Source organism: Prinia subflava, chromosome 3 (assembly GCF_021018805.1).
Source record: "Prinia subflava isolate CZ2003 ecotype Zambia chromosome 3, Cam_Psub_1.2, whole genome shotgun sequence".
Taxonomy (NCBI): Eukaryota; Metazoa; Chordata; class Aves; order Passeriformes; family Cisticolidae; genus Prinia; species Prinia subflava.
Window position 1 is genome coordinate 73,133,938 of NC_086249.1, and position 14,402 is coordinate 73,148,339.

The window sequence follows — 14,402 nt, forward strand, 5'->3', positions numbered from 1 at the left end:
CCCAGGGGAGGTGGTGAATAAATTCTTCATTTTGTCTTGCTTGTGAATACAGCTTTGGCTTTACCTTTATATTGCATTTACCTCAATCCATGAGTTTTCTCTTTTACCCTCACAGTTCTCTACCCCATCCCATCAGGGGTGTGTGAACAGCTGCATGGACCTGGGTTGCCAGCTGCTATAAATTGCAGCAGCAAGCCATGTGCAATGAACAGAAAAGATTTTTCCAGGCCTTCCCTTTTACAGGGAAGGTAGAAAGTAACAAACACCACTAGGCAGTGCCTCAGAGCATTGATGAACACATGTCTGGGATCATATTGCAGGGAAAATCTAATCTGAAGGTGAACAATTCTTGTTCAGACACTCTGCTGGCAGTGCCTGGGAATGACATCCCTTCGTATTGTCCTACAAATATTCCAATATCATGGACAGCACACCTGAACATCCCATGCAGAGCAGGCAGAGCTCACCTGGCAGGTGCCACAGTGCACATGCAGCTAGATTAGTTATCAATTAGAGAGCAATCCCAATCAGCCTTAGCCCTTCAAAAATTTCATAACATATGCTATGGTAAAGCAGTAGCCTGAGCTAACCTATTAATTATTCTTTGATCAGGCAGCAGGAGATTCAGGAGGTGAGGCATATGAGGGGAACCAAGTTCATTTTCTGTGCTGCCGCTAAAGAAGAAAGGATAGTGGTGCACACCAGTTCAAACAAGCCTCAAGAGCCCAGTATTAGATTAATACAGACACTTGATTCATTCTGTGCACCCAGTTCTGAAGAATCAACAGCAGCGAGATTGCTGCTTTTACAAACACTAGAGACAGCTGCAAATTTACTGCCAAGCAGCAAAAGATACTTTCTGCAAATACGTTCATTACTTGTGAAAGGCCAGTTCAACAGAATGCAATGTAAGCTTACTGAAATGGGTGTTGTATCTAGAACAACCAAACCTCAAAAAGAGGATATCAGGACACAGGCAATACATTATAAACACAAGTTTGATCTGTATAGTAATACAAGACATCAGTGGCCAATTTTGCCCACATATTTATAAATTAAGGTATTTGCCAAACTCGTTGGTTTAATTGCTGTCTTATACAGAATGTAACATCTCTAGCTCTGCTATCAAACAGGAGCAGCCACAATAGTCTGTTACATGATCCTATACAAGAACTGCCATAAAGCTGGCATTATTGCAAAATCCAGGAAGTCCTGATCACCAACTGACTCTCACTAGTTTATCTTTATAGCCTTGTGGCACAGATAGAATTTTGCATTCACAATTTTGGGAGCGACTGCAGAAATTCCCCTTTTCTCTGTCAGCTTTAAAGATGATACTTCCAGGTAACATATCAAATATTTTTTATACACATACCTAATTATGCCCATGTCTTTATTTTAGGACACTGAACAGATTACAAAAGTAGAGCAAATTAAAAACACGATTTGGATATGGCTACAGCTTTGGTAATAATTTTTACTATTATCAATTACTGATGGCAATTTGACTCACACACTATCAAAATTCCTTTACCACAGCAGGCAGCAATCAGATGGAAAACATCCCAATAACCATATTGAAGGGCTTTGGCCTTGCTATTGTAGGAAAGCTTTGTTTGAGTAAGCTGCGCCCCGAGCCACCTAGTGCAGGCTGAGGCCGGGAGATAAAAAGAAAACTACAGGTCAAAAGGCTGGTACATGCAGAGGCTCATCAGCCCTCAGACAGATACAAGAGGAGACATTCCTCAAGGATAAGAACAGTACTATGCAGCAACATTGTCCATAGCAACAGGAACTTAGGTTTTTTACCCCTTTGAGACTTCTCTTCTTTGCTTCTTAAGGGCTGCAGAAAAACCACTCCTGGTTGCCACTGCCAACAGCTATGATGAGGCAGCAGCACATGCACCAGCTCCTGCCCAAAAAAGGGAGCTCAAGAGCTTTGGGTCACAAACTTCCTACCCTCTTCAGCTCAGACCTTACTGAAGTAAGTCTGTGAATAGCAGGGTTCACATCCTCCAACAGGAAGCGGTCACACACTCCCTTGTATCACTAGATGATCAGTACATTTCAAAACCCTACACACCCTCAAGAGCAAAGCAGGTTCCCACTTGATCCTATCCTTCTGGCAAGGACATAAAGGAGACATTGTGGTGACAAATGTTTCAGGTTGTTTCAGATTTCCAGGAGAAATCTCTCCTGGAGTCGAGCGCAACAACTGAGGTGCATTCTCACAACCGAGAAAACTCTCCTCCTGACTCATCATGCAAGTTAAGAATGATCAGGAATGACAGCAGTCACTGGAATAAACACTGGGCATTTCTTGGGACTCAGTACCTGAAACAGGGCTCAGAGGTGTCCTTCACTGCTGCCTAGACTTTCCAGCAGGCTTGAACACATGTAGCAGCATGGGCTGTAGCATGAAGTTGCCCAATCAATGGTTTTATAGGATTTACACCACACCAATCATGCTCACTGGGGAAATTTTTCCACTAGTGAAGGAAAAAAACCTATCAGTTAAGAGTGAACCTGAGCTTTCTCCAGCAAAAAAGCCTGATTTTAAGCTAAGCTTAAACTGACAGGTATGGCTGCTTAACACACAGGGCAAGAAACTAGGTGAGTTCTTGGCTTTGCAATGGAAGAACTCCAGTTTTGGAATGAGGACACAGAAGAAACAATCCCCTCCCTTGAACAGATGGCAACACTGTAACTGATGTGGCACAGGACACAGTGGTCGCTCCCTGCTGACAGGATACACTGAAACCCATGTTCAACTTGCCATTGATCACAACCCCCAGGGCCCGTCCTGCAGGGCTGCTGCTCTCCAGTGTCTCGTTCCCAGTCTGTGTGCACACCCAGAGTTGCCCCATCCCAGGTGCAGAATCCAGCACCTGCCCTTCATATGGCTGGTGACTGCCCAGCCCCGATTTGTCTGTGCCCCTCTGCTTCGAGGAACACAACAGCTCCTCACAATTTAGAGTTGCCAATGTCTTACCTCTTCTGTCCACAGCTAGTAACTACAAAGATTTTGGCAGCATGGCTCAGTAAGAAACAAACCCTCATGGATTTTGAAAGTAAAGCAGACAAACTCAGTCAGCCAAGGATCCAGCTGAGCTGCAGCACTAATGTACTTGTCTGACACTCCAGGAAATGGATGCACTTTGATTTCATGCATCAGTGTGAGGAAATGGCATCTGAAGGCTGTAGTTAAAGAGCACACGTCCTGCTGAATTAAGAGTTGACATAGCTGTAACATAACAGGACCATCAAGAAGAGAAGCTGAACTTCATTATTCAAATGTGCTGAGTGACGCTTTTAACAAACAGGTTCTTAACACTTCTGCAGATTTTAATATACTGACACATGAAAACAGCAACTTCAGTTCACTGGAAACAGTTTTCTTTTTAATTTTACCATAAAAATGCAAAATAAATTCTTTCACTGTAACATTATAGCTTTCAATATTCCTGAGCTGCATTTTAAAAGCAAAAGTTTTTTTTAAATGGATTTAACAAGAGACACTGCAGCCTTACTTTTCAACAACACAAGTAAAAATAATTTAGCAAGAAGGCCCCTTTTTCAAGACAATGTTCAGCTCTTTGTGTACCTGAAAAACTGTTTCAAGTAGCCCTATGCCACCTGAAACAATTACAAAGCCAAATATGTCAACAAAATATCAGAACGACATTCAATCATTTTACCACTGCTTGTTACTTCCTACACCAGGTGTGCCTCTCTTACACTGAAGTATTTTACAAAGGCATTACATGCCAGAATAATTTGGGCCACAAAGCTTGGCATCACACAGACATATGAAGGAATCAAAGCAGTTTAAAAGGTATCCTGCATAACTTTATAATCAGTTATGAGAAAAAATATGAAAGTCCTGCTATCCACCTCAATCAATAAAAACTCTACTTCGTTAAACATGATTCCACTGAATACACCAACAAACACTTCAAATCAAATCTGTATGTAATAGCTTGTCACCTCTGAAGTTCCTATAACTGGCACCCATGTATTTCTTAAGCCAAATTAGGTGATAAAAACTAAATACACTAAAAGTAAGGTTTAGAAAACCAAAACTGAAGAAAACAGCTTGGCTTTTAGCACTTTAGAACTTGAACACAAGCACAGATGATTACACCTACATTGTGGTAGAAACCTAGAAAGAGACAACAAAAGAAGGTCAAAAAATCAGGCATCTCTTCTCTTGATTTCAGGGACTAGATGCAAGCTAAGAATCACAATTGTGTTTTCTACAGCAGTCACACCAATGAGGTCTGGCATCCAATTTTGCGGCCCCTTGGTCCTACCACAGCCCTTCAAAGGAGCCAAGGCCTCTACTACCCACTCCAAGTACTCCTTTGTTATTGAGTGATCATCTCCGGTGCCTTCTCCTCCTGCTGACACTTCTGCGACTCCGACTCCTCTCTCTTCTGTCCCGCCTGCGCTCCCTACTGCGCGTTCTCCTGTGCCGGGAGCGCCTGGGGCTTGTGCTTCTCCGCCGAGGGCTGCGGCTTCGGCGAGGGCTGTAACTTCTGCTGGAGTGTCTGTAATGCCTCCTGTCTTTCCTATGCTTCTCATCCCGGTAACTCACATCTCTTCTGTGTCTGCTGCTCTCCCGCCTGCCCTTACTCTCATCACTGTTTATGCTGCTACATGAACGGCTCTTTCTTCTCCTCGGCTCTGTTCCACGTTTGTCCTGCTCACAGCGCGAGTCCTTCTTGCAAGTCTTCTGGTCATAGCTAGAGAGGCTCTTCTGGTCCTGGTTATTAGTGGGAACACATGGAAGTACCCCCGAACCTATTTTGTCAGAACACCTCTCAGAGTCTGTAGTATGAAGATTCTGTCCATCTTTGACATGAACTTTGTCATGAATGTTCCCATTTAAGTACTTGCATTGAGTGTTTCCACTTTCAGGGGATGCTACTTCTGTTTGAGAGCCAGGAGCCAGCTTGCCTGTAAGAGCCTGTCCTGAGGTAGAAGTGATGCAGCTGGATGACACAGTGTGGGGAACAGCACTAGCACTTCTCAGCACGTCAGTCTGAGATGCTTCGGTTTCTTCTTTGTTTTGGTTAACTGCATCCATTTTCTTGCTCAGAAGATTGTTCAGTAGTTTCTCCCTCAGTTCCTTTTCCTTTCTCTGCAACCCTAGTGCTCTCTCCTTTTCCTCTTCCACACGTTTAAGCTCAGCCTCCTGGAGCCTTCGTCTCTCCTCTTGCTGCTGGAGACAAATCTTTTCTTCATTCTGTTCTTGCTCCAAAAGCTTTACTGCCTGAAAGACAGTCAAAGGCAAGACTAATCATAAAATACCTGTTCATTCTTCCAAGTTATAACAAACCACAAAGACAGCAATACAGCAAGAAAATAAAATCTAACCAACAGAACTTAACCATCCCAAATAAAATGGTGTTTCCTTTTTTAAAGGGAAAAAATCCCAAAAAATAACCAACCAGCAAAATCCACTAATGCAAAACTGCTGTAAGTTGAAACATTATTTGTCCACAATTCTTGAAAGGAACTTTTGTCTTCATGGCTCCTCAATATAAGAAAAGTAAGAACATGTGAAATCTGCAGTATTGAAATACATTCATCAGGGTCAAAACTTGAAGGTTTCAGTCAAATATAAAATTTAAAAATTCAGTCAAAGTGAAAATGTTTTAAATTTTATGGTGAAGAACTTCTTTTAGATGATTGTCATCTGTGGTTCACAGATGACTTTACAATGAGTCCATAAAAACAGCAAGTAATTAAACAGACTAATATTATGTAGAAACTGATTGTCATTTTGTCAACCACTTTAAAAGCTTACAGTATGGGAAAAAGTTCAAAGTTTTTTTTGTTCTGACCCAGTCAAGTGACTTAGTGTAGACCTCAGAATTCTCTAAATGAAAGAAACACACTCTGTTTCATCAGACAACTTTTCTATTTCACAGCTACAAAGTTTAAAAGCCTGCAAAAGGCATTTCTCCTTTCTTCTAGTATGTAACTGAGCTGTACTTAGCACTGTGAGTTCAAAAACACTTCTGAAGTGCAGGAAAGAAAAAAAAAATCTGCTTTTCCACCCAGCTTTTCATTTCTACAGAAAATATTTCACATACAGTACCCAATATGGTTTTACCCAAGTATTAAGCTTCAGTGTTTCAGTGAAAAAAAAATCAATACTGTTAGAGAGACAGAATCTAACATTTGAAACCTATGCTGACAGTACTTTTCCTACAGAAGAAACATTCTGCACATTTCAAACACTGACTAATGGAAGTTCAATCCCTGAAACTGCAAAGAACAGTGAACAGAATTGCTGCGAGGAAGATGGGATGCAGCATCCAAACTGAAATTTCAAAAGGAGTCTTGCATCTTATCCTCTGTGGTTAGCTCACTTCATCATGCTCACACATTCTTTTACTGGACTTAAGAAAACCTGACAATTAATTTACAGCTAAAAAATGCTATTCAGGACTACAAGTTCAAGTTCACCTTCCATTTACCTACAAGTGTATATTATACCAAGAGAGAAATACTGTTTCATTGTGCTTTTCTGAAATTTTGGTCTAATGAATAGCAGCTGCAAAGGCAGTAAACCTGGTGTTTAATCAACAGTGCTCCCCACCTCCTCTCAAGCCAGTAAAGGGCTTTGTTCTGTTTCTTCATTAGCTTCTGAAATAAATATTGAAGTTACCTTTGCTCTGCTTAGCAGTTCAGCAATTAATCTAATGGACTGAAGATTTCTCTGAGCTAATAGGAGCTTCCTTTCTTCTAGCTTTATCTTCTCTTGAAGTTTTCTCTGTTCTTCAGCTTGAAGCTTTTCAAGTTGCTTTTTGTTCCGTCGAACTTCACGATCTTTCTGTTTCTGTTCTCTCTTGCGCAACTTCTCTTCTCTTTTTCTCTCTCTCTCATATTCTTCAAGCTCTCTTTGCTTCCTAAAAAGAGATAAATATTTCTGCCTTATCTAGGCAAAGCACAATTTCAAACTCCTACTCTATGTACAATACATTTTATACTTCCAAGTAAATTTGTTTCTAAGTAAGTCATGTTGATGAATAACAAAAGTAGAAAACTGAACATTTTAACCCTTACTTGTGACAGCAAACAGTCATATTCTATATTTAACAAGTTGGAATTCAAAGGAAAAAAAAAGGCTATAGCAAAGAATTTTTTTTCAAACTACTTTGACCAGAGACAATAACAGTGCATGAGGCAGCTGGGCAGAGATTTATCACAGCAAAAAGAAAAGTGCCAAGCCAATGAATGTGTGCAGTGGTGGTGGGTTTTATTTCTGTGATTACGACAAAATGGTAGCTTCTGCTAAAGGCCAAGGGTTTCTGAAACTAGGTGTCTAATGGCAAGATTTTTAGGAAATTGAGTATTTTGCAGGTTTAATATTTTGAACTGAACAAAAACATAAGTGGTAAACTAAATAACCACACTCAGCTTTAAGTGCTTCACTTTAGCTACAGGAAACTTGTGTTTAGTTATTTTCTATATTTTGATGCTGATATGAAGGAGCAGTTTTGTTATGCCTGATTGTTAGAACTGTAACTGAACAATAAGCAATAAATACCTTTCTTCTTCTTTTTGTTTTTCCTCAGCTTCTTTCTCTTTTCGTTTTTGTTCCTCTCTCTGCTTTTCAAGCTCTTGAAGCTTTTGCCTTTCAAGTTGACGCTTCTTAATTGATGCATCACTGAGGTGTTTTGTTGAGTCAAAAGAAACCTTATATGATGCAATTGAAAAAAGTTTTAAGGAAACAGAAAAAATCAAAAATTACAACCTGACAATTTTAACTTAGACTAGGTGTAAGTACAATTGGATTTGTAAAACCTTTTTCAAAACAAAGGGAACTTCTCTATGTGCCCAGAGAAAGCACCATCTATTGTAATCAGGTAACTGGGTACTAAATGTGTGCACACGTGTAACAAAATCAGATACCATTTCATATTCTGTGTGTCACAACCAAAAATAAACCCCATTGTGGCTGAGGCTCTGTCTGTCTAATGTTTTAAATGTGTCAGGATGGGCACATACAGAACTCTTAATTAATGCATGCTGTTAGGGACTGTACAGCACTATGTAGAAATAGGTTTAAATAAAGGCCTTGCTTTCTGTGTAAAACTGTGATCCTTAAATTTAGCAGAAGATATAGTTCTAGAGCATTTAGCACCTGGTTCAAGCCTCCCCACCAGTTCCAAAAGCAAGATTCCTAAACTGAGGTACATTGGGCAGAAGATCCCAACTCATGGGAACAGAGTGAAAAGAAAGACACATATATGAAAAATGAGACTTCAGAGGTTCTTAGCTCCCAGGATAGATGAACACACCTTGGTCATGTCCAGCTGCGTGCTGGAACAGGACACCACCAGACACCACAGCCCTGGTGTCCTAACCTCCACTTCTGAGGGCAGGCAGGCAGGGACCTATAACACATTTCCACACACCCATGGTCTTGAACCATGGGGCAGAGAACAAGGAGCACATCCTCTGCAGTTTAATCTACTCAGGCTTTACGCAAAATGATGTTTTACTAACAGACTGAGAGGACAAAGAGGTACAAACAGACAAGGTGTGGTGATCTTGCATGAGAGAGCTGCTGACCTGACAGGGCAGCTGCCAGGAAGGCACGACTCTTCTTGCACAGCCAAACTAAATTTGGGAACCCTGATCCCCTGCACGTAAATGACAGTTTGAATTTCACCATGTCAAGTCACAGTTTCTATTCCACAACTGACAAGCTTCGATAACAAGATAAAACTTCACAGTATTTCACTTACACTGACTAAACTACAATTTGAATAAATACCTGCATGTTCCCACATTGCACAAAGGAATACTCAAAGGGGTTTTTTTTCTGAATACACTCTCTGGTTTGATGAATGACTACTGAGAATACCAAAATACATCCACAAACATTTCACTCAACCAACATGTAAACGCACAGACTACCTCCAGAGTAAGTTTTCCTAAGGCCGCGCTTTGAGAGACACTACATCTGAATGGTTCCCTATTGTTCCCTCCTGTCATAGCTGTAATTTCTAAGACAATGAGGTTACAGAAAACTACTTCTGGAAAACTCTGCATGTCCATATAATGCATGTCCATATAATGAAGTAAGCATAGGGATTTCACAGGAAGCTGTGCTACAAATGAAAATTATCATTTAAATTTCTGTGGGGCCTTCCTGTATATCAGGTACACTAACCATTAACTGTGTATTTCCCAAACCAGACAAGCCTCATGCTACTAAACCTGTTAGTTCTGACCTTTGACTGGAAGACCTAGTTATCAATGCAGTGACCAAACACAGAGACTGTGAAATTCTCCCACAAAATGTCTCTCTGTAGTGAGAGAATAGCGCACTTTACAGTCAATCTTCTGGTGAAATTTGCCTGAACTTGTTCAGAACTAGAATTTTACGTGAAATCATGATTTATAAACACGTATTATTTTCTAAAGCAATTTAGGAAATCGTGTTCATAAATTTGATCCTTCTATCAGCAGTTCTCATTTCTAGAAGTCTCTTGTTAAGGAAATAAGCAAAACCCCACTCACTTTAGTCATGTAGTCTAACAACACAATTTTCTACCACACTTTTCCTTTAAAAATTGTACTATGTCTGCAGCATAAAGCTACATTACTGCTGTCAGTGTCACCTGTTGTCATCACTGTGGTACGCAGATAAAGGTTTCAAGCACTATGGAAACAACATTTAGTTGTACTCGGTCTTTCATGTGGGCTCCCACACAAAAGGCTGCAGTCTCTCACCTTTATATTGCAAGCCACTGCTTTGCCATCATCGCCCTTGTACATCAGCTTCATCCCTCGCAGGGCGTTCATGGCCTCGATGAATCCTGCATACTCTCGGTACTGAACGTACGCCTCGAAGTTTAAATGGCCCCCAAAGCTGAAAGTGTGAAAATTCCGGCCAGTCATCTCCTCTCTGTAAGGGTCCAGCATGGGTATGTCCACATTACGGATTTCTCCAAATTTCTGGAAAACTTTTATAAGGACTTCCTCACTTGGCTTTTCTGAGCCAGTCTCCTTGGCTGCAAACCACTTACAAGGCAAACCCTCCAAGTGAATCGTATCCGGCCTTTCCCCAGGCAAGGTTTCGTTCATATCTTTTGCATCCCGGAAAAATGAGTCCCAGTCATGTCTGGTAGGAAAGTCAATCTTGTACTCCGCAGCACGCACTTTTAAAATGTCAGAGAAGCCACTCAGCTTTATTGTTTTGCCATCAAGGCACGCCAGGAAAGATTTAACCAAACTTTTGTTCTCGACCTCGCCTTCAAACCGAATGAAATCCATTGTGCTTTTAGAAATCCGCAGAGTAGAGAACTGATGAGTTTGCACCATCCCCTTCAGTCTTTCCATCACTTCCCAGTTGGAAATGGATTTTCCCGGTTGCTTCAGCTGAGGAAGTGCCACACTGATGGTCATTTTTGTAATGGGTTTAAGGTATAACCCACAGGGAGCACAGAGCTCTACAGCTTCTGATGTATCATGAACTATTGTTGCAGCAGCCATAACAAAGAAAAGGCATAGGATAAAAAAATAAAAGACGCAAGTTTAAGTTGAAGGCCAACAGTAGTCAAATAAAATAGCCCTTATCCATAAATAATTTAATTCTTTGGTGATTTAACCATTCCCAAGTTAAAACGATGTCTCTTAACACACGAGTGAATTAGATAATTACAACCGAGTAGTGCAAACATCTTAAATTACTTTACAACCACTAGAGCCTATAAGTAATTAAATCTCTGTAAGGCCTCTGAATAGAAAACAAGAAGTTGATGACAGTCTTAGGAATACATGAAGTTGGTATGGGATTGCTCAGAAAGCAGCTACCCTTTCTCAGGAGGGAAGGGACCGGCGGCGCGATGTCACACCGCTCCCAAATCTACTTAACAACCAGTGAACCCCAGCAGGCTGGCGCCGAGGCGGATCTCACGTTCTCCGGAAGGAAGACCTGGAAGGTGTCTGCAACGAGAGAAAAGCCCCCCTTTTATTTAAAAGCCCGATACCCCACCGCCCCTCCCTGCCGGCAGCGCCGAGCAGCCTCCGCAGGACAGGGCTGGGTAGCAGCGCGAATCACACCGGAGCCAGCGGCCACCGCCGGCAGCTGCCCCCGGCGGGCGGAGCCCGGGCGGCGGGGGGACACCTCGGGAAGACGCCAGCGGGGAAAGCGCCCCTCGCCGATGGCGGAGTCAGCCGCAGCCCCGCCGGCGGCTCCTGCGCGTCCCCGGGCAGGCAGAGCCCGGCTGCGCGTCCCTCGCTCCCGCCGCCCGGACGGGACCCCCGCGCCCGCCTCACCCGCAGCTGCCGGGACGCGCCACCCCGCGTGCGCCGCCGCCGCTTCCGCTTCCGCGTGGCACGAGGCCCCGGCCTGCCGGAGCGCCCCGCTGCAGCGGGACGGCGCCGCCTGGCGGCGGGGCGGGCCGCGCGGCCCCGGCACACCGGGGCTCCGCTCTCGGGGAGGCGCGGCCCGCGCTCCCGGCGCCGGGGCGCGCTCCGGGTGTGGGCTGAGCGCACAGCCGGCGTCCGGACAGCTGGGCTCCCTGCACGGCAGTCTGTGCTCCCCCCGCACAGAATCAGTTCGGTGGGAAAAGGACCGCCGGGTCATCGAGTCCAGCCTATGGCCGAACACCAGCGCGGCAATAGACCACGGCACTGAGTGCCACGTCCAGCCTTTGCTTAAACACCTCCCGGGTGACTGCACCGCCTCCCTGGGCAGTCTGTTCCAATGTGTGACCACCATTTCTGTGGAGAAATTCCTCCTAATGTCCAACCTAAACCTTCCGTGGCACAGCTTGAGGCCGTTTCCTCTTGTCCTGTGGCTCGTTCCCTGGGAGAAGAGGCTGACCCCGCCTGGTACACCCTCCTTTCAGGTGGCTCTAGAGAGTGGTAAGGTCGCACCCCTGGTGACCTGGTCCTCTCCTCCAGCTGAACAGCCCCAGCTCCCTCAGCTGCTCTTCATAGGACACGCTCCCCGTGAGACATGCGCTCCATAGGACCTGTGTTCCCTCTGCCAGCCCACCGCCACCCTTCCCCAGAAGGCAGGGCAGAGGTGACTGTCGTCACCTGCCCCTGCTCCACTGTTTTAAAACAGGCACCAGGTCTAGCCTTGGACAGAATTCCACCATTTGAGGAACTGTGACTGCAGAAACCTTCAGCAGCAGGGTGGGTGCAAAGAATAGCTTTGAGGCCCCATTGACCTCAGTGCAGGAGGTCACCGTCAATCCAGCAGCTGCAGCAAGACCGCAGCTGTTGCACAGAGATCTATTTCACACTGCAGATGCTGCTAACTGCTGGTCCTACTCTGTTTCTCTTATGTTTAAGTAGTAGTATAAACACAGAATAAGGAGCTACTGCTATCATACATTTGAAACAGTGTGTGCTTTGTATTCTGAGAGCCCCTACATTTTATGTCACATCTTATTCTATAAACTTGCCTTTGGCAGCACACAAAGCTAAGCCAGATATGTTCCAGGGAGTTTCTGTAGCAGTGCAGGGAGACCCTGCATATGGCAATGAGTTTGAATCCTGTGCATAATCCTAGCCCCGCTGCTCAAGACTGTGCCAGAAATCAACATTCTGTATTTTAAACTCAAAGACTAGAGCGAATGTTCTGAAAAGTTACAAAATACCAGCATTGAGGTTACTTGTGACAGGACATCAGCCACAAGCTTTAAAAGTTATCACAGAGTATTTTTCTGATACACTCAAAAGAACTGTCACAAACATTATATGTAAATGGGCAGGAGGAAATATTGACACACCTTTTAAAAGATTTAATCAAGCATCAATACTGCAGTATAGAAAGGATAAACTGCCTGGCGAAATGCCTTGGGCAGATGTGTTATTCTCATTTTTATTTTTTCAGTGAGATACGTAAATGAGTAAATGAAATGTCTCCCTTTGACTTTCAGAGTCTGAAGTGAAGGTCAGTAAAGCAAGGATATGACACCAGCGATGCAGAAGGATGAACCAGCAAAGTTAACATCAGTAAGGGACAGTTTCTGAGTGTAACTGTGCATGTAAATCTGTACTTTACTGTAAGACATTGATTTTCCCTAACTCTGTTAAATATCTTGTGCTGTTGACCTTAAGAACCATATGTCATGTCTAAAAGCTTGTACCTTTTTTCTGTCTTCAACTGAGAGTTTATAGAGGATGGAATAATAATGGAAGATGTCACTTCTACCTGTTAACTCTCTTCTGTACCTTCAGTGGTTTAAACACGAAATCCTACAAAAATTCACTAGAGGGAGTGCTTGTTACTTACATAAAAGAGATCTATTCATAAGCACAATTAAAATAGGTTATAAACAGCATATACTAGATTTTGTATTCATGCCAGAATACAGATAATCCTTCCTTTCTTGGAAGAGGATATAATCCTCCCAACTACACATGGTCCTGTCTGTGTGCTTCTTCTGCTCTTCCTGAAATGCACTGTATTCTTGACCTTAGTGGTCATTTGCAAAAGCATGCAAAGATGTTACGTGGGTGTTCACATGAAATGAAACAACAAACCAGTATGATTCCATTTCCTTTCCTTCCATCTTCCTTCCTCTCTGAAACACACCAAAGAAGAAGAAAACCTCTTTTTAGTTTAAAATTTAGCTATATCTCTTGGAGAATGATTTATCTCCTGCATTGATCCGAATCTTTGCTACTACTGTAGAAACGCTTCTTGTACATATCTTTTTAGAAACAAAGTATGCTGCACCCTCTGGTTCCTTTGGATATGATTTTAGTTTTCTGTTGTCACTGATCAGGGGATCTTTAATCTCCAACAGAGGGAAAACTGAATGATTCACTGTGTACTTGAACAGTTTATGATGGAAATTGCAAGTGGAAGCAGGAGTACAGATGAATCTCTCAGATTAAAAGATTTCATTGCTGTTGAATAGACATTACAATGTTGGTTTTAGGCTCTAAATAGCTTTCCCCACAAAGCAAAATAATCCCTAAAGTGGGTAGGAACAGAGGAATGAACCTGAAATGTATTGGTTTATTTCCCATGGTAAGAAACAGCTCCACAGATAATTCCATTTCCTTGCATTAGCTCTGCTCTTACTCGTTTGGATTGTTCTGTATGTCAGTGAAATTTGTGGGTGTGACAGATCATCTGCCTTGGAAACAACACATAACATTAGAAGTAATACATATGCTGATGTAGGGCAACTTCAATTAACTAGGATTAATAATCCCTTCCTGGGCCTGGTTCTCTACAGGTCTAACTATTGCATTCTGCTTAAAGCAATAGAATATGACAATATAAAGATCCAGTTTCAGGGACCTCTTTTTAAACAAGTTCTCATCAGAAGATTGCAGGGAAGGATAGGTTTAGGCAAATGTTTACAGTTGCTGACTGTCACCTCAGTTCTCCTCTTTTTTCACTCAGC

General features: G+C 42.9%; 1 protein-coding gene across 2 annotated transcripts; it reads right to left on the bottom strand.

Moving 5' to 3' along the window:
• Positions 1–3,379: 3,379 nt before the first annotated feature.
• On the bottom strand, positions 3,380–10,978 carry AKAP17A (A-kinase anchoring protein 17A). Of its 2 annotated transcripts, XM_063392443.1 has the most exons (5): positions 10,840–10,978; positions 9,757–10,499; positions 7,562–7,710; positions 6,680–6,920; positions 3,380–5,275 (listed from the first exon to the last, which is right to left on the bottom strand). In XM_063392443.1, the coding sequence occupies exons 2-5, from the start codon at positions 10,429–10,431 to the stop codon at positions 4,379–4,381; spliced, it is 1,962 nt and encodes a 653-aa protein (XP_063248513.1). In that variant the 5' UTR covers positions 10,432–10,499; positions 10,840–10,978; the 3' UTR covers positions 3,380–4,378. The 2 variants fall into 2 exon arrangements, with proteins under 2 accessions (XP_063248513.1, XP_063248512.1); XM_063392442.1 differs by lacking the exon at positions 10,840–10,978 and having other exon boundaries at positions 9,757–10,518.
• Between the last annotated feature and the right edge of the window lie 3,424 nt (positions 10,979–14,402).

Coding starts and splice junctions, on each gene's coding strand:
- AKAP17A (XM_063392442.1), bottom strand. CDS start 10,518: ATGGCTGCTGCAACAATAGTTCATGATACATCAGAAGCTGTAGAGCTC. Junction 7,711..9,756: donor CAGTGGCTTGCAATATAAAG/GTGAGAGACTGC, acceptor GCATCATATAAG/GTTTCTTTTGACTCAACAAA. Junction 5,276..6,679: donor AACTGCTAAGCAGAGCAAAG/GTAACTTCAATA, acceptor ACTGTCTTTCAG/GCAGTAAAGCTTTTGGAGCA.